This window comes from Lampetra planeri, chromosome 12 (genome assembly GCF_965212315.1).
Source record: "Lampetra planeri chromosome 12, kcLamPlan1.2.h2, whole genome shotgun sequence".
In the NCBI taxonomy this organism is placed as follows: Eukaryota; Metazoa; Chordata; class Hyperoartia; order Petromyzontiformes; family Petromyzontidae; genus Lampetra; species Lampetra planeri.
In genome coordinates this window covers 4,100,113-4,120,695 of record NC_136118.1, presented here as the reverse complement: position 1 = coordinate 4,120,695, position 20,583 = coordinate 4,100,113, and the positions used below count along the sequence as shown (strand labels likewise).

The following is a 20,583-nucleotide window of genomic DNA, read 5'->3' as shown; positions in this document are numbered from 1 at the left end:
AAGCTGATTTACAAGAATGATCACCACATCCCCACCCGCCCCCACGGAGGACTTTGGTGAAACGAAGGAAGTTACAGCGGTGAATAAATCCGAAACATTGCAGACACCTGAGTGGCAAACGCATTCGAGGGAAACAACATCCAGATCATGCATGACTCAAGTAACACCGGCGGGTGACGTAGAATTTTAACATGCAACTCACGCGGGGTTTCGCTAACCACGTGTCCAAGAAAAGGTATTTAAGGCACCGGACTTGACAAAAAGTTACATGGGGCAAGGGATGGGAAACTTATGAAGACGAACAGAAGCAACTTCAGAGGCTGAAAACGCGAGAAGATAAATGACACGATTTGAGTCTCAAGATCACAAACAAACGGATGATCGCTGCTGACGGAGTGACCTATGCAATTGGTAACGGTGACCTGGAATTGCTATAAAAATTCAATTTGGATGAAATAATGTCGAGTGTGCTTATAAGCAGAAAAGTATGATGTTTAAAAAACATATATTGCTTGGGAGACTTAAAAATTATGGACCTGAGGTTGATTGGATTAACGCATCGGAAAGGATTAGCTTAAAGTGCAAAATTGCTTGAAGTCTTAGGCTAAACACTGGCAAATATGCAATCCCCATCACCAGTGAACCAAGTAGGTCACCTCCTGTGGAATGTGACGCTAAAGCCGATAGAAAATCAGGTGTTTCTTGCTCGCAGTTACAAGTGCAACATCTACTTTGCACGTGAGAATTGTATGAATCGTCAAGATTCCGTTCGGCGATTTCAGAACGAATGCCCGCTTGTCTAATTTGTACTTGCTCGTTGGCATTACTTCATGTTTGAGGTTATCGCAAGTCATCTGTATCATTAGCATATAAATTGCATGAATGACAAGTAATGTATTCCTACATGCTCGATTCGATAGATGTATTGTGAGCGTAAGATCCAGTGATTTTAGTTGATGAATGGATGCACCCCGTTCCATGACTTTATTTTAAGACTACATGTTCATAAGGTTGTTTGGGTGGCGGTGGTGAAAGGCATTTATCACATTGGTAGGAAGTGGGAGGTTGTTGATAAACATACCCCATTGCACAACATATGCCAGTGACAACAAAAGACTCAAAGATCAAAACTTATGGTGGAATATTTTTTTTTATAATTAATTCGACTTGAACCTGTGCCATTTTGTATTTATGTCTGTCCTAAAGTTTGTCCTTTCTGTGTCATAGCGGCAGTGTCGCGGTCAGCGCTACGCTGCGCGACGAACCTGGCGGCCCGAGTTCGATTCCCGCTCATGGCCAACACCAGTGAGGATTATCTCAACCGGTCCTGGGCTTCCCCTAGGTAGACTCAGCCTCAAATTAGTGCCTCGTGCGGTGTGTAGACATCGCAACTAGGAATACAAAGATGGCCGGGCGTGGTGTTGGCCACCCCACCCACCCCCTCGTGTGCCACTCCGGCCTTCACAGGTGCTCGCTTACAGCACTTGCCCCAACAGTCTGTTCAGGCTATAGGGGGGATCTTTGTCTTTGTTTATGGCTGCTATAACAGATGCAATAATGGTTATGAAGGAGTAATGGTTATCCATTCGATTCTCAGCAACAAACCGTACATTTTCCGCAACTGTGTGAGCTTCTTGAAAATCCCCGTTGCTTCCAACACCGTGATGTCATTGTTGTTCAGTCGCCTGGAGGCAAGAGAAGGATACAAACAACGAGCATATTTGAACACACACACACAATAAACCTGTTTCTGAGTGCGGACAGAAAGTTTGTCAATCTTAGACGTGAAATATTTCCCCCTCCCTGACCTGGCTTTGCAGCACACAAAACCAATGCAGTCTTCAACACCGGCTCTTTCGTTCCTACCAAGTGCACCAACACACGAAGCCTAAACCACTCTCCAAACTAGAAACTATTTTTTTATTTGACCAGGTAAGGCCAACTGAGCTATGCAGCTCTTTGCACAAGTGACCTGGCCCCAAATGATAGCTCAACGAAGTGGCTTATCACGTGAACATTTCTATCAGCCAAATACTCTAAACGCACGTTGATTCCAAATGTGGAGAGAAAAACCGGAGGACCCAGAGAAACATCCACGTCACCATGGGGAGAGACACACGCAAACTCCAAATATACAGCAGGCGTCAGGGTCGGGGATCAAACCCACGACCTCCCGCAAACCAGGCGAGGCAGTTAACATTTTGCCACCGTGGCCCGCTCACTGTGCGACAGGTTCGAGAGGACCAGGCGCCCGACCCGGCGCGCCTGCGAAGCCGACTCACAGCTCGGTGGTGTACTGCGGCAGGTGCTCCGGGATGCGGGAGAGGCGCTGGCTGGAGCAGTCGACGATGGTGCCCTCGCAGCGGCAGCGCTCGGGGCACAGCGAGTCAACGAAGCACTCGCCACCCAGCTTCGAGCGGTGGTCTTCGGCTCCTGCGCATCGGCACGGTGGGGCCACGGCCAGCGCAGCCAGCGGGTGGGGGGTGGGGGGGAATTGGAAATAGAAGCGCAAAGCAGGGCCAAGAGGGGATAGACCATGGGCACTTTATAACAAGACAATGTTTCAACATGGATTGGCAATATATATTTTCTTCACTCGTAAACACAGGAGAGGTGTAATGATGCATCGATGAATTATGCATATAATACATTCGCCGAATCATTAGCAACAGATTATTTTCATTTGGTACATGTATTCGTTAGTTTGTGTCACCCCTGCAGCTACTAGAGAAGTGACAATGCAACCACTGTTAGAAACATTAACCAACTCGTAAATCAAATCGCTATCCTGAATCGTGACGAATCATTGACACGTGTGGAGCGGACTTGTTTGATTCCTGAAGCACAGCGTTACTTTGTTGTTTTGCAGAATAGTTCACTTTTTCACTTTTACTCAGCGCATCTCAAATATAATTCACACAAAAAGGTCACACAGCTTCCCAGCAGAAAACACGACCTTTTCATCGGAAGAGGTTAGGAGAAAACAAAATATTAACAAGAAAAAAACTCAACACATTCATCAATAACACTGTGTGGCCTAAATAGATATTAAATTTGCGACGTTTCGGGCAATGGCCCTCATTCATAGCACATACATCACGATTTATAATTATTATTGACCAACGTGTGGAGTTTTTTTGTCTTATTATTATGTGTGCTCGTGCACCACCGTCAATGCAACAGCAGCAGCATCACCAAATCGCCTGTTTAACATTAAGTGTAACCAGGTTTGTCGACTCTAGGAGGTCGGGAATGACCCGGTACCACCACCAGGCAGCAAGCTCTGCAGTGTCCCCCGGGTGGCCGAGGGGCGTGGCCTTCCCTGGTGCTTGAAGGAACCATGTTTTGTTTTGTCTTGAGCGCGGCAAGCACATGGTTAGATCAAGCACAAGGGAAAGCGACGCGGCAGGAGCAGCAGGGCAGGCCCACGTTGGGCCCGGCGGGCCAGGAGAGTACCGTAGGAGCGGGACCCAAGGCCCGCGGAGCAAGGGCAGCACGTGAGGAGGCCAGTTAGAGAGAGAGAGAGAGACAACAGAGAGATTTAGAGTGCACGAGAGAGAGAGATCTGTCATGGCGTTGGGGCCAAATGGGACTCAAAGGGGATGGAGTTATGAAGACCACACGAGTGAAAATGTCAGAATTATGCAGATGTATTAAGAGGGATGGGTGCAGCAGGTCTGCAGTGTCCTGCTCGTGCCCACTGTCGTTGGAAAATTCCCCACTAAGAGGAGCTTTAGAAACCCCACCCCCCAACCCCGATGGTATTTGGCCTACTCCTCCATGCTGGCCAGACGTCTTGGAAGAGGTGGGTGTACCCACACGTGGGAACCCCAGCACGTTCGACCCATATTCACCACTGGGTGAGGGCCGATTCAAGACAATTCTACCGTTGTTTCAACTGCCATGCCAGGAGATCAACCTGGTGACCTCTGGATTGCAAGTTTAGTGTGCTAACAATTACACCGTGGTAGCATGCCAGGTGTATAAATTAGCAGGATTTTATGAACAAAAATGAACTACTTGTAGAAAATTGCTAAAATAACGACGGCCAAGTAGTGTTTAGTACGAAGAAATAAAGTAATATTATGAAAAAGGATCAGAGACACCAACAGACAAATATGCATGTTGAGGCACACGAATGAATGGAAAGAGGGCTTTGAGAATGCGTGGCAGAACAGTTTTCCTACTTTGACAAATATAAATCAAATTGAGGACGATTCATCCCCGAATATCATCATTGTCCAGAGAAAATGTATTCATACATGATCATCATCATCATCGTCATTCAATATTTACAACTTTAAAATCAAAGCAGCAGGAGATAAAATCCACAATTAATATCAGCCTTGCAGTCAAAAAAGTCATAACGTGACGCACGTGTTTAACAACCAGAAACCAAACGCTACGCTGCCCATGCTTGCAACAATACAGTAACACCTCGTTATTTCGGTATTTGATAATTGATCATTGGGGATAATTCTGCACGGCTGCGCTTTCGGCATATATACGGTGTAGTAGTAATTCGCCATGAGCCGAATTCCCGTACCGACTGGTCCAATTTCGTCAGACACGTGGAGCGACGCCGCATGCCACGACCAAAACAACGGCTCGGTCTGGTGGTGGCGCGCGTGGTGAGCGTGGTGAGCATGGTGAGCGTGGCGAGCATGGTGAGCGTTAGTGCAGACCCGTCGCTTTGGACTTTACCTTATTGGTGCAGCCAACCCTCTCAGAAATGTCGTCTACACCGACATCAAGAAGTAATGGAAAGGGACTGAAATATAAACCCCTTTAGTCTGCGAGACAAATCCAAAGTTTCGGATAGAATTGATGCACAGGGTGTGTGTCAATGTGTATGGCGTGTGAAGAGTTTGACATTGAATCAAGCACCCTGAAAATACAGTACAGTAAGTACATACTAAGTGCATTAAGGTCCCTCCACAACCTCTGCCACCTACCACATGGGACCTACCGCATCCTCCTTCTTCACCTGCAGTGCTGTATACTGATGGTAAGCGTTACTTTTTATGGAAAATTTATTTAGGAAAGCAAATTTTGATTTTTTTGTTATTGGGGCAGGAGGCACCGGGGAGTACACCATTGTACATAATTCGCAATATTGGATAATTCGCAATGGCCAGAGCCCCACATGTGTCGAATTAACAAGGGTTTACTGTACATGCAAAAGCTCTTGCTTCCGAGTCTTCTTGCATTGAAATTGTACCACTCAAGCGACACATACAGGCACACCGTCCGGCACACGTAAGTGAAAGACTAACAATGTCGCGCCACAGAGCGCCCTGTTACCATAAGGCCCACGACATAGAAAATTATACAAACGTTTTTATTACGTGCTGACCTTGGGCGATTTCCAACACCGAACCACCCCTGTGCAAGATAATGCTGCCAACGTTTTGCAGATAACCTGCAGTGCTCATAACAATAGTACAAATGTTGGGCTTATATATATAGCGTCGTCATTTGTGCAAATTGGGTCTCAGGGTTGATAAGGAAGCACAGACAAGCTGCAAGGCAGCAGCGCGGCCGTGAGCTGGCGCGGCCAACAATTGCCCAAGCTCTGTGGTTCTCTACATATTAAGACGTTTTCAGCCAATCAATGCGGTTCCATGTGATTCTCGCAATGCTTACTGGGCATTTCACCCAGGGTTGCCACCCCCCTTTTCGCTATGAAAAATACGAAGACCTATCACGGGACAACTGCTTCAAAGAGAGGACGAATCGTGAGAAAACAAGGACAGGTGGCAACCCCCTCATTTCGCATTTTTTTTTGCAGAGGAGGTGGTTTAGCGTTTGGAAACAATCTCTCTCGATTCACCGGCAGAAAAACAGACAATTTTTTTAATTCAACAACAGCGGCAGCCAAGACGAAAGCGACAGAGAGAAAGAGAGAGAGATTAGTAGCAGGTAGAAATGGGTGGCAAATTGGTCAGAGAATGCAAAAAGGTGAGAGAAGCACGCACCTGGTAGAGAGTACTGCTCCTTGGCTGGTGGGGTGGGGTGGCAGGATGGAGAGAAAGGGAGACAACAAGACAAGCTGATTGCTGTGACTGTGACAGAGAGAGACAGAGAGAGAGCGAGCGTGAATTAACAAGCACCGTGAATTAACAAGCACCGCCATCGCGTCCCAAAGAACCAAGCTCAGTTCATCTTCCGAAAGGGTTTGGAAGAGGCAAAAAAAAAAACTTTCATTAAATACCACCATGATGGAGCACACACGCACACACACAAGTGGCTTACATTTAAAATCCATTTGCTTCACATGTGGCTAAAAGCCCGGACAAAATGGTCCTACGTTTAGATTCCGGTGTGGTCTCAGACATTGCCTGTGACCCGCTTCGTCTTCTCGAGTGTCCGAGTTTACCCTTGTTCAAATGTAAGATAAGTTTTTTTCCGCATTGCCCGTGCCTGATGATTGGTGAACACTTCCGACGAGACGCAGAGAGCGGCGTTAATTTGAATCTGTGGTCTATTCTCCACGTGGGACGCACACGCACACACGCGTATACGCGCGCAAGATCTCTCTAACCTCGTTTGAATTCTTAACAATCATCAGGCATGTGCAGCACGTATCAACTAAAGTTGCATTTGAAGGGTGGTGCATTCTGAAGGACGTACTGTGGTGGATCGTGGGTAATGGAATTTGAGAAACCCCGAGTTAATACGTTCATCTGGCCTATCCCCATCTCGTCAAGTCTCAGAAGTTAAGCAGGTTCGAGCCTGGATAGCGCTTGGAAGGCTGACCACCAGGGCTTGCCAGGTGTTGTAGGACTGGGGCTGAGAGGTAACATTGTTGAGTGTTAACCCCCTCCCCCCTGTATGTGTGTGCTTTCTCCAGGCACTCCGGTTTACCTCCCACTGCCAAGAAAATCATGAATGGTATTGGCCAAACATCCCAATGCCGACCATTGGCACCTCCTTTGCCAGTAGAAAAATATGATAATTGTTTGGGCGCAGGCTCCACAAGCATTTGTGCTGCCCTTGACACAATTCCCCCTGTGTGGGCAAGTGCTGTTAGCGAGCGTCCATTCACGCAACAAGGATGGTGGTGCGGCTATAGCGCCAAAAAAAGGTGTCAGTTTTGTTGCCAGATAAAAGGGTAAAAAACCAATTATCATCCCAATGCAGGACCTTTCTGAAAAAAATAGTTTTGAGACGAAGAGAAGCTTACATGTCACCACGGCAATATCAATTCTAATTTATTTGCGATACCTGCCGATTATTTCCATAAAGGTCACACGGTGGGCATCAATGGGTAGTGCAGAAAAAAAATGTATCGTTGTACTTTAATGCGCCCATGTCTATGCTCAAGACCACCCCACAGTAGCCAGGATGGTGAAGTATGGTCAAATAACCCCCTGCGATCCACACAACGTGGCGAGGCCCTCAACGAATAGAACATTGACAAGGGCTTTAAATTCGCAAACAGGATCACACCCGTGAGCACACACGAACAACAACAACCACACATGAACACACACTGGTACACACGCACCTACACACGTACCCACACACGTACCCACACACGAGCAGTACACGTACATGCGAGACGACACCACAGACAGGTATCCTACACTCACACGCACACACCAAGCCCCCTCCTGCCTTTCTCCAGCCACTGCTGAGATACTGGCAGGCACTGCGAGCAGGGTTAAGGTTAAGACCGCTGGCGCGAGAGGTAGAGACCGTGAGAGAGAGAGAGAGCGAGCGTGCAGTGAGCGTGTGGTGCGCCTTCAAAGGGTGCATGCGGCAGGTGTGGGCGCCCACCCGAGCAGCGGAACTTCTTGCTCTTGATCTGGCCGATGCGCTTGTTGGCGAGTCGGCGCGGGCTGGCGCAGCGGGCTCCGCTCGTCTCGATCGGGTTGGCGTGGAGGTAGTCGGCCAGCCACTTGAGGTGGCAGTCGCAGATGAACGGGTTCTGCGCCAGGTGCCTGCGGCGTGGAGGAGCGGAGAGACGGGGACGACGGTCGGTATGCTTGGGGATGGCTTTCATGGTCGTTTTGTCAATCCACTGCTGGACGAAGGCTTCCCCGTACCGTATCGGTCATGGGAGCTGTTGGCCATACTTCACCACGCTGAGCAGCGAGGGGGAAGGTTGGTGAAGGGAAGGGCCGGGGCTCAAGACAGGTTCAGAATCGAAATCAGGTAACCGAGTTCAGGGCAGAGTGTGCTAACCTCTGCGCCGCCACTCCACTAAAAAGGTTTTAGGGAATGAGGAAAAAAATCCATTAAACTAATTGATTTCATCTCACCTATTAAATATCAATAGCTCAAGGTCTCTATTTTAACATGAAACATAAACCAAAATAAAACTCTGCGTGTAATACTATAAATGCCGTTCTTGTGCCCTCAACACAGCGTTCACGCTGTTCAACTGGGAGACACTGAGACGGGTTGTGGAATAAACACGCGTGCGAATGATCAAATGTGACGGAGTGTGTTAAGGAAAACTTCGTGCCGATTGCAGTACGCTTTGTACCCTGCCAGCGGTAGCAGGGAAACGTGGACGCGCTTGGGTACGCGTCTGCTATTCCGCTGAGGCAATGAGAACAAAGCCGCTCGATATATCCTGAATACGCCAGTGTTCATTTAATTTCGTGACAAAAAAAAAAATGAAAAAACCCCAGCCCGCTTTGAGTGAACGCACAGGGTTGACCCCGCAGACCATGTTGGTTTATGGCAATGCGCGTCTAATGACTTTGAAATTTGAATGCATAATCGCCGTCTAATCCCGGGGCCTCGCTGGCAACCGTGAATGAGAATTAATGTGCGCCGCCTGGGTAATATACACAGGTCTGCCCTTTGGCCACCCGCCTTTAATCTTCCACATTAAAAAGAGGAATGACCGTAGATTATGGTGCATCTGCACCGCAGTGAGCCCGTAATGTGCATGCGAGCAGGCCGAAGGCATCCCAGACAGGGCCACGAGCGAGGGATGCGCAGAGAGAACACCGGGTTTTCACCCGGTGTGCTTTCTGCGCATCCCTCGCTCGCGCGAGCACGAGAGTACGCGATAGTGCTCCCCAGAGCTCTCGCGCGGTGCCCGTCGTACAGCGTCTGGATGGAGCGCAGGGGGCTGAAGGTGCCCTTGGCCATCGTCTGGATCTTGTTGTCGTAGAGCGAGAGCAGGTTGAGGTTCTGCAGGTCCTGGAACGCGTCCGCTCGGACGCAGTTTATTTTGTTGGCGTTGAGCAGCCTGCGGAGGAGGGGGTGGCGGCGGCGGGGGGGGGATCGGAGCGGCACAGGCGATGATTGAGGAAAGAGTCAGCGGAGTTGGACATGCGATTACGCCAAATGACAATAGACACCAACAACTTCGTGCACTAATTGTGCAATTAGTGCTTAAATACCAGCAATCGTAGCGAGAGGTAAATGTCATAAGACGGAGTCATTAATTTAAATTGCGGGCTAACACCGGGGGAACACAAATGAGTGTGACAAACATTGAACAAAAAAAAAATATGTGACTGCAAAATATACCCACGTACTCCTGCTTCACCTGCAAATATTGAACCCCCCTGCCCCCTTCCCCCACCCCGCCCCCCCCCGCCTCCCTCCCTCCCTCCCGCCTCCCTCCCACCTCCCCCAACCAACCTCCCCCACCCCACCTCACCCCCCCCACCGCGCCTCCCCCACCCCGCCTCCCTCCCTCCCACCTCCCCCGTGCCTCCCTCCCACCTACCTCCCTCCCCCACCCCACCTCCCCCACCCCACCTCCCCCATCCCCCGCCTCCCCCCACCCCACCTCACCCCCCCCCGCCTCCCCCACCCCACCTCCCCCACCCCACCTCGCCTCCCCCACCACACTTCCCCCACCCCACCTCACCCCCCCCGCCTCCCCCACCCCAGCTCCCCTACCCCACCCCGCCTCCCCCACCCCACCTTTATGATTCAATGAACTGCCACGAATCAAAGTCACGATTCGTTTCAAGTAGATGATGCGTCATTGGTGCTGCCAACCTTTGTTTGTCCCGTCTCATTCATAAATACCGCCGTATTTGCATATCATTTTGCACAAGTCGCAAACAATCGATTTTACACGAAAAATGTTCCATGCGTGTATATGCGAGCGTAATGATGAACCGTAATCGGTGACCCAAAGCTTAACTGCACGCTCAGTCACTCCGAAACAAATTCACCGGTGATGCCGCTGCAGCTGCGTTGGCAGTGGCGCACCAGCACGGTTAACAAACGAAAATAAACTCAACACATTCGTCAATGGTGCTGCTGAAAGAGAATACATAAATAATAGGCAACATTTCCAGCAATGGCCCTTCTTCATAAATTCGTCTTACGTGTGTGAATCATTCATAAATTATTTACGTGCTATGACAAAGTGTCATTACCAAAAACACCGCCTGGACCGGCTGTGTCTTTCAGGCAGTGCTATTGACAAATGTGTTGTATTTTTTTTTAGTTCTTGCATCAGGTTATAAGAAGAAGAAGAAAAAAAACCCAACAAATTATGAAAGTAATTCCATGAGAAGAATAGGCATACAACATATCGCCGCAGTTTGCCTAATGCTGTACGTTAAAAGACCTGATCATACATTTCGATTTAAAGCTTTTGTGACTGAAGGGATTCATCTTCTTGGTTCTTTCGGTAAAGTCACGTAGAATTGAAATAATAAAAGAATATAAATAAAACATAATAAAATAATTCTCACGACGTTTTGGCCACAACGCAAGTAGCCGTCCTCAGGTGGAGAACAGGTCTGTCGAGGAGACAGACCTGTTCTCCACCTGAGGACGGCTCCTCCACAGACCTGTTCTCCACCTGAGGACGGCTACTTGCGTTGTGGCCGAAACGTCGTGAGAATTATTTTATTATTATTTATTTTTATTCTTTTATTATTTCAATTCTACGTGACTTTACCGAAAGAACCAAGAAGATGATCGTACATTGTCATGAAAATGGCCAAATGCACAGGGATTATCAGCAAGTGCTTTAATGCGTGCGGCCCTCATTAAAGGTGAACAGGTCACAGATGCCGTGCGTGGATCAGCCAGCCACGCACCTGGCCATCATTTCCTTCGTTTTAGCATTGATCACCACAGCATCTGGCTCTCAGTTTAAGATGAGTCAAATGAAAGACAAACATCAACCCCCCCCCGCGTAGCCTTGCACACAGGCTGTTGGGACGTGTGCTGTTAGCGAGCACCTCTTGAGATCGGCACGATGCGCGAGGCGGTGGCGCGGTTATCACCATGCCCGGCTGCCTTTGTCTCCCCAGTGCTGACTAATGCACAATGCACCAGGCACTCATTGTGAAGACGAGTTGACCTGGGGGAGGCTCAGGACAGGTTCTGATATTACTCAGCACTGTTGTCAGCCGTGATTAGGAATCGAACCCAGTTCGCCTGTTTTTTGTTTGTTAACGCAGTACGCTAAGCACTAAACCATTGCTCCCCACAACACGTGTGTATGTATGTTGAAATTCGTTCGCACCATTCGTAGCTAACTGCGTATAATCAGAAGAAGGACAACAAAGACACGCTCACACACAAGCATGGAAAAAAACCAAAAAGATATACGCGCACGTATTGCGTTCATTTTGCTTTGATTATGTAATGACGTTGTGCCCAGTGACCGCTCGTTGGGCAGAAGCTGTGGAGATCTGCGCCGGGGCAGCGCTGAGCAGACCCTGGTGCAGGAGTGCGCTGTCATCGCTAATTGGGGCGCATTAGCCCGCCGGTGGGCCGGGGACGCGCGAGGAATTGAGCAGAGCCCTTCACGGACGGGCCCGCCCGCCCGCCCGCTCTACGCCCGTCAAAACGCGCCGAGCGCTTCCAGTCTGGCGGCTGTGTTACTTTACTGTCGCCACCAATAAGTCGACATTGCAATCTGGTTTCCAGGAATTCCACTCCCGCCGCGCAATCCATTTGGCCTCCCTCCGTTCCCCCGACACCCCCCCCCCTCCTAACCGCCCCCCCGCACCTCCGTAGGAGCAAAGAAAAAAACAGCAGAGCAAAGTCTGGACCAGACACTGTCAGCGTGGGGGGGTTGAATGTAACGATTGTACACGCTCGGCTGTGTTTACAAACGCACGACGCCTTTGGCGGATGCTGCGAATTTATCTCGGCAAACAAATACGCTTACATGGAATATTTCGGGCAGCAGCATCTCGTCGAAAGGAATCACGGCGTGATTTTAAAGCCGTATGCCATTTCTTAAAACAAGCCGTGAGGTAGGAGATGTCAACCGCCAAGGCGACCATCATTTCTAATGCCGTCGTTTCACTTCGTACGACGCTTGCATGTATCACGTAAAAAAAAAAACACTCCTATAAACCAGTGAATAACGTTCCTTTTCCTAGAGAACCAATAGAGCCCCATTTGAAATGGAATAAAAATTACTCTTTCTCGGTTGTAAGGTTCGAACAAAGTGGTGTAGTCCCAAAACTTACAGCAGCTGGAGCGAATAGAGGCCATCAAAGAGCCCTTTGGGCAGCTCGGTGATTTTATTCCCGTACAAAACCCTGCAAACGCACAAAGACATCGAACATTATGGCGACGCAAAACACATCGCGGGCAGATTCGTGCTGGTTTTTTTTTGTGCGTGTGTGTGGCCCCGATGGGAATTTAATCACGAGACGTGCAGGATCTCACTCACAGCGAGTTGAGGGTCCGCAGGCCCTGGAACGCATCCGGAGCAATCTCGGAAATCTGATTGTTGCTCAGATCACTGCGTGAAAGAAGGAATGAAACATTAATGCTTCCACGTTACGCACAGCCTCAAGCCAAGAGCAATAGCAATGTCAGCCTTCACAGAACACAACCTCATTTTGTACGTACAGCACACACACACACACAGCATGCGCGCACACACACAATGTGCAGTATTTTACACTCGGAGAATATCGCACTTTACTGAAATCATACGTGATTTAAACTGGCACATAGGAAGATTTTCATATTTGCAATTTCATTTTTACAATTTGGATTTATGCAACACCTAACTACTGCCGCTTCTCGAGAATCTGCGGGCCAACGTGCATCATGGAGGTGTGTATAGACAACATTTCTTTAAGGAGGAGATACATCTGTAGCCTGAGGAGAAGGAGGAAGGTCTATAGCCAGGACTTGGACAGGGACAAGGAAAGCAAAGCGTGTTAATTGCATCAAAACATTTCGGAACGTGTGATAAAAACGAAATTAAACGTTGGATGAGTGGGAACATCAGCAACAAATGCAATTCCCCACGAAGCAGATTTGTTTTTGTGACAGAGGTTTAGAATAAAGTAAATCATCTTAAAAACCATTAATATATGCAGCAGCGAGTGGATCTTGAACACAAAATAGATTCTTCGCTCTGCGCTCCCATGCGATTATGATGTACAATCATCCGAAAGAGCACTGCCTCCCTGTTTCATCAGGAATTATGGGTAATAGATTTCGGAGCTCATTACGACGGTGTGAAACCTGCCCCACACTGGGCCCCTATGCCTCTCGAAAGAGACATTAAATTCGAAAATCAATTTGCGTTCCTGAGAATTTAACCATTCACGGGCTGGATGCCAGGGCAAACAGTTGGCATGTGTTGGCATGTTTTGAAGTTGTCCGGATGCTGAATTCTAGATTTTTTGGTTTTTAGAAACTGGCAGTTATAATAAGTAAACCTAAGTGCAATTTTATTCAAATTTACCATTCTTAGAATTACAAAAAATTATATTCAAACACCTCTTATGTTCCATTCGGAGCAAAGGTTTTGTTACACAATTATCACCATATAAATGGAACCCGTTATCACCTAAGTGTGCAGGTGCGCACATACATTAACGCGGTAAAGTGCATTATCTCACAGAATTAATTCATTCCGTGACATGATAAATCAGGCATTAATAGCTGCCAACTTCCTATTCCACTGCTCCTGTGACCTGCACTTTGCTTAATGAAGCAAACGGTACGAGTCTCCGGCGAGCACCAACGATGGGGGGGGAGGAGGGCGGGGGGGCAGTGGCGCCCGCACGGCAACGAGTGGCTGAGCCCAGAGCGAAGCTCTTACGTAAAAAAGATTGCGAAATTTATTCGGAGAAATTTTTTTTCATCTTCTTGGTTCTTTCGGTAAAGTCACGTAGAAGGGAAATAATAAAATAATAAAAATAACATTTTATTATGTTTTATTTTTATTATTTTATTATTTCCCTTCTACATGACTTTACCGAAAGAACCAAGAAGATGAATCCCTGCAGTCACGAAAGCTTTAAATCGAACATTTTTTCGTTTGTCGGCCCGGTCGCTCAAACTGCGTTTGTTTCCCAAACAGACACTTGACCGTGGCGTGGAAATGAATGCGGGATGTTTTTATTTGTTAAACGATAAAGAAACACAGCTGACCTTTGCGTTTAAGAATGTTTGTGATTCTGCGGCGGTGCACAAGCACAAATTGCAAACTCAACATTATAGGTTCATAACAATACCCGAAAATTAAATAATATCTAAATATGTGATACTTCGGGCAATGGCTCTGTTCTTCTTCCTTTCTCTGCTATGAAGAAGAACTAATGCCCAAAACGACAGTGTTATTGACAAATGCGGCGAGCCTTATGTCATGCCCGTATTATCTAAAACGGTGCTGCGTGCCCCTATATATAAAACCGAGACATGTAGCCTCTTTAACAAGTTTCAACACAGACGTACACAAAAAAATCAACAAAAAACCCCACGTACATTCGACGGAGCTTCTTGTACGATGAGAAAGCACCGGGGGGAACGGACTTAATGCCGTTTTGTTCCAGTCGTCTGTAAAAGGCAGAGGAACAAAAAACAAACACGGACGTGCACTTTTAAATCAACATTTACACAAACCGCCTCCTGCCCACTCGAACGAACAAGCGGCGAGTGGCTGGCTGCCACAGACGGTCGATTACTTTTTATACACACTAATAATATTTACGCTGAAGCATCTATTAGCATTATCAAAACAGTGACATGCAAACGCAGGGAGTTTGTGCGAACCGCGTGAACTGACCCCGTTTGACAAGAGGCCCCCGTGGCACCCCTGACACAAGGTGGTCGAACAATGCCAAGAAACGTCTCCGTTGTTAAAAACAAGCAGGCGCTCGCTTTCAGTAAAAGAGATCCCTCGAAGCAAATTAAACAGAAATGGGTCCAAATACAGCGAGTAACACGAAGCAGATGCCTCCACGGGTTTAGCAGGCCGGGAAATGAGTTCTCAAAATGTATTTCGGCGCTTCCAGCAGAGTAGCATCAGGCCGGCACGTCTCTTGCCTGCCTCGACATCGCGATTCGTGTCGTAAAAGGAGCCAACGAACCATCGTGAGAAAGCTTCCATCGCCGAGTTACAAACTGCTGCAGTCTGGCCAATGAAAATGTGTGCAACATAAAATTCCAGGCGGTCTCAATCTGCAAATTAATTAAGGAATCCCCACACCGTGTTGGTGTTTTGTTTTTACCATCCTTCACTTCATTGGTCAGTGCAAGTTGGTGAAGTGGGGGCGGGGGAGAAGGAGGGCAGGCCCAGTTGTGATATCACTCGCAACTGATGTTAACCGTGACCAGGTTACCGGGTTCACTGCGCAGCGTGATAACCACTGTGCGACCACGCCAACCGTTGTGGCTAACTGAACGATTCCTTCGGCGCTGCTCATGATAAAATTCAAACCAGTGCAATGAACCAACTGACGATGTGGCACATTGCTGGAAGGAACGATGGCCCATGGTCGAGACTAATGATGTTGTGGCATCCAGGGAATGAAACGCGTCCGTGTGGACATCCACCGAGGAGGTGGGACGATGAATGACCTCGCGTGTAGGTGCTGCGTTGAATATTATTTCGCAGGATCGCAAACGATGGTGGTGGCTTCGGGAAGACTTCATCCGGCAGTGGCCGACGATGGCTGACGGTGATGGATGATGACGACGAGGCTGATGTGACAAACATGCCTCGTTTCGTGTACACGCAGACGATGAGTGAGGCGGAAGGCGTTGCACCGCTGTGTTTGGGATCGGCTCTCTATCTTGCCGCTTACTATCGGGGTGAAGACGACTTAGTCGACGACATTTGGCACCCACTTATTCATATGCCATTTTCCACGCGATTAAGGAATTCACAAATACCAGCTGGTATGCTTTGAAACCTCGGTGACATTCCCTTTCATGTACTCCTAGAGCTGGGAAATACCTCCGTGTTTTAACACGTGGGTGTTACCGCTTGTAAAGGGAGACCTCCATGACTCTACGTATTAACGGACAAAATGTACATCGGAAGTGCTGAAGTTATTCGTAATTAACTTTCATTCACATTTGTTCAGGTGAACTGTCGTTGATATCCATCTCCCGTTAGTCAGGAGCGATGTCGCGCAGTTCTATAAATGCATTAGCAACAGCAAAATTGAGTACTGCAAATTGATTTATATCTTTGCCAAAGTGTTGATGATATCTCGAATTTTGTTTCATTCAAGTTCATATAATGATGACCTTCTTACTTATTTCTGCCGTAAATTAAATAAAACTTACGCGTGGAATTTCCCTGTAAATTACAGTCGTTTCATCAAATAAGTTTTCATTCCTACAATGGTATTCTTAGGTTTTTTCGGTAAAGTCACGTAGGTAAAACATCAAAATTAATGAAAATAAAATAAAACAAAAATCACGACGTTTCGGAGGCAACACAAGTCTCCGTCATCAGGTGGGACCGTCACAGCCGAATTAGCTGCATCAAGTGAGGCAATGATTCAAGATGTAATCCCTTATAAGCAAGTTGAAGGGGGGAGGAGAGGGGGGGGGAGCTCATCAGAATGTGGTAGCCAATGAATGGAAAGTATCGGGAGGGAGGGGGGCGGGGCTCAAAGACAGCACGGAGTGCTAAGTACAACGCATCGGGAGGGGGAGGGGGGGGGCGGGGCCAAAAAAAATGGACGATGGCTTGGACGCGGTTGCTGCTGCACACGCCAACACAATGGACAGAGAGGGGGAGAGGAGGCCTGATACACATGATAGACAAAATAACGAAAATGCCCATGTTTATACCAATGCTGGCTGAACAATGAAGAGAGTACTGTTAAAAAATAACTGGGGATGTTAACACTCGGTAAAGTAAAGTAAAATAGTGCCTGTCAGATAAGATGGTCCAAAAAAGTGTAATTAAGTCTTTTTTGCGTGGTTGATAACATCTTTCCAATGATTACTAAGTTTGTACCCATCATCACGGTTGAAATTATGTCTGTGTTTGTATATTTGTATGGCTTCATGTACAAACCTTTGATGGTAGCCGGGAGGTTTGCAGAGAACCTTGGTCTCGGAAAAGACAATTTCATGAGAGCCCACCGAGTTGTAGCAATGATCGGCAACGGCAGAAGTATCAGTTCTGCCATGTTTCAGATCTGACTTGTGCTCGCGGACACGATCAGAAACATGACGTTTCGTTTCTCCAATGTAGCAATCACCACAAATGCAACTCAATTTGTAGACTCCAGGATACTGTAAGTCAGGAACGACATCCTTCACAGATGGAATCAGATCACAGATTTTATGCACTGTACTGAATCGGACTTGGATCTTATGTTTGTTTAGAATTTTGGAGATCTTTTTGGTCACGCCTGCTATGTATGGTAACGTGATGGTTTTGGTCGGAGTTTCATGTGGCTGTTTCTGTGTGGTGGGAGAGACCAGGGGCGGTTTCTTCATTAGGGCGATTGGGCGACGCACCACCAATGTCATTCAACCACAGAGTCACGCTAGCCGTCACTGTCAGCCTCTGGATATAGTCCAATCAGCGTCATGTCACGTTCTGTGGAGTACCGCCTCTTTTTGGGCGATTTCACTACGGCTGAGAATCGCCCAGAGTGGCCCCATAGACTTACATTCAAAGATGTTTTTTTTCGAACGGGGGCGCTGCAATGCATTCTCTATGGCTTCCGGGAGGGCATGCACTAACGTGCTTACGTCATCATACGTGCTAACGTCATCATACGTAAGCACGTTTCATCCAACAATATAATTTATCGCCACCTAGTGGAATCTTTAATAAAATAAACTTGAGTGGTTTGTTTTAATAGTGAGTATATAAACAAACAAGATGTATTGTAAGAGTCACTTTATTTTTCATTAATATTAAAGAAGTGAAGTTGCCTTTACATGCTTAAGCTGTTAATTTATTCATTGCATGGGTGGACCTTATCCTTATCAATCATCCAGACATTTGCCCCCCCTGAGAGATTTTGCAGGAGCCGCCACTGGGAGAGACAGCTTGGCGGATAGTACGGTCAGAGTATCCGTTCATCCTGAGGGCCCGATGTACATGTCTTAATTTACCGGTCAGGTGGTGTTTGTCAGAAATGCCATGGGCTCTGTGGTATAGCGTTTTGATGAGATAATTATTTTGAGATGGGTGGTGGTGGGAATCCGGTTTCAAGTAGGAATCTGTGTGGGTGGCTTTCCTGTAGACAGAATGTCCCAAGGATCCGTCAGGCCTCCTCTCAAACAGAATATCCAATAATGGTAGTTTACCGTCTTTCTCCACTTCCATGGTGAATCTGATGGATGGGTGTCTAGAATTGATGTGGTCCAAGAAGTGGTTCAATGCTGGGAGGCCATGTGGCCAGATGACGAAAGTGTCATCCACATACCTCTTCCACAGGGAAGGACGCAGGGTGGATGTCTGGATGGCGTCTGATTCAAACTTTTCCATGAACATGTTGGCTATAACTGGTGACAAAGGGGAGCCCCTAGGGGCTCCCCTTTGTCATTATTATTATTTTATTATTTACCTTCTACGTGACTTTATCGAAAGAACCAAGAAGATGCTGCACAACTGTTGTGAAACTCCCTTCTCGTGGGCGTCGAGGAGTAGCCGTACCCTGGCTCGCCAGGAGAAGGTAACACTGCACAACGAAAGTGTGGACTAATCTGCATCTGTTTCCATCTGTACGCAAGACAGAGAGTTGCCCCCTCTCGCGTGTGCGAGTTTCCTCTGGGAACTCTGGTTTCCTACCCACTTGTGTAATAAATACCCATACATTGGCTGACCAATTAAAAAAGAAAAACTCGATTCAAGAACCTCCTGAGCAAATAAAATACGAGTCCTGGACTCAGCGGGGCTTTCCTGGTTAGGTAATTAATGGAATAATGTTCAATTGTTAATGCACGGCTTTGAGAACTGAGCAAGGGCTTGGTACAGCGAATGCTTTGCTGCGCCCGAGTGCACTCTATCTCGCTCAGGTGCACGTACGTACGTTGAACTTGTTTCGCACAATATGTAGCCAACCGTGCCAATGGGAGGTGCAGGACGTGTGCACGGAGCTCACATCTCGGTGATGGCCTCAGGCAGGTTGGCAGGCACGGCCGTGAGGCCCTTCCCGCGGCAGTCCACGATGTTGTTGGCGCACGTGCAGGGCAGGGGGCACGAGCTGGAGGCCACGCTGCACGTCTGCGTCCTGGACACGTCCGAGTGACCTGTGCCACCGCAACCACAGCCACCACCACAACCACCACAACCACCACCATGCCACCACCGCCATGCCACCGCCGCCACCATTACCACCACCATGCCACCACCGCCACCACAACCACAACCATTACCACCACCATGCCACCACCGCCACCACAACCACCACCATTACCACCACCACACAACCACAACCACCATCATTACAACCACCACCACGACCACAACCACCACCACAACCACCACCACCACCACCACAACCACCACCACCACCACAACCACCACCACCACAACCACCACCACCACAACCACCACCACAACCACAAAATGTTCTCCATCAGAACGAGAGCCGACCGGCACGAGTCAATGCAAACAACATCTGTAAGTTGTGTGTTAAAATATGCTAGATAAAATATAAATACGTATTAAAAATGCCCACCTGCTGAAAAACGAGCTGAATTTATTCCAGCACTTCGAAGTCAGTTTAGGAGTTATCTCGTAAAATTTCCCCCGGTGAACTCAAAAGGTGTGAATTAACTTTTTTTTTTCTGGCCCGTAACAACACTTGGTGTACGAGTACCATTCCTCATGATGTTCAGGGGGCTGCAAACGGTAACCGCTGCTGCTGCTGCTGCTCCTGTGGGAGCGCACTTGAGACTATTTATGAGGTGATGAAAAGTAGCCGTACATTATTGCACCACGGCCAGAAGGAAAAAAACCCAACATCCATGGCTCGTGCCAAGCAGAGCTTTGAAAAAGGCAGGACTTGTACAATGTATTCTGGCAGCACCGTCAACCGACGAGGCACCACCCATAATAACATTTTGGTTGTTGTTGGGTTAAATAGCGTGAATATAAATGTGTCGTTTAACACACCACCACCCGACACAGCCAATTCATGAGGTTTGTCTCGTGAACAAAACGTGCCAATTGGTTACTACTTCAGCGCACCGGTGTGTTGGAGAGTAAACCCGCATCATTTACAATTTGAGTACCACGTTTTCGCTGGTGATTACAGCCAGCCTCATCGGGCGATTTGCCAGAATTGAAATATTGAGAATCGAATTGAACAACGTCACTTGGCCCGATCCTTTGCCGCGCAATACAAACGCCTCGCCCCCCCCTCCATCCCGGGCTGGGCAACGGCCAGCACAAATGAG

General features: G+C 47.9%; 1 protein-coding gene across 2 annotated transcripts in view; it reads right to left on the bottom strand.

The window, feature by feature from the left end:
- Nucleotides 1-20,583, bottom strand: part of LOC144721532 (slit homolog 2 protein-like) — a 188,185-nt gene that overhangs the window by 41,344 nt on the left and 126,258 nt on the right. The window contains exons 9-17 of one of the 2 annotated variants that reach the window (XM_078599210.1): nt 19,284-19,431; nt 14,686-14,757; nt 12,629-12,700; nt 12,423-12,494; nt 9,068-9,211; nt 7,783-7,946; nt 5,979-6,002; nt 2,283-2,433; nt 1,611-1,685 (exon numbers count right to left, since the gene is read on the bottom strand). In XM_078599210.1, coding sequence (XP_078455336.1) covers nt 1,611-1,685; nt 2,283-2,433; nt 5,979-6,002; nt 7,783-7,946; nt 9,068-9,211; nt 12,423-12,494; nt 12,629-12,700; nt 14,686-14,757; nt 19,284-19,431 — 922 coding nt within the window. The remainder of the gene's footprint in view (nt 1-1,610; nt 1,686-2,282; nt 2,434-5,978; nt 6,003-7,782; nt 7,947-9,067; nt 9,212-12,422; nt 12,495-12,628; nt 12,701-14,685; nt 14,758-19,283; nt 19,432-20,583) is intronic. The other variant, XM_078599211.1, reaches the window with a different exon arrangement.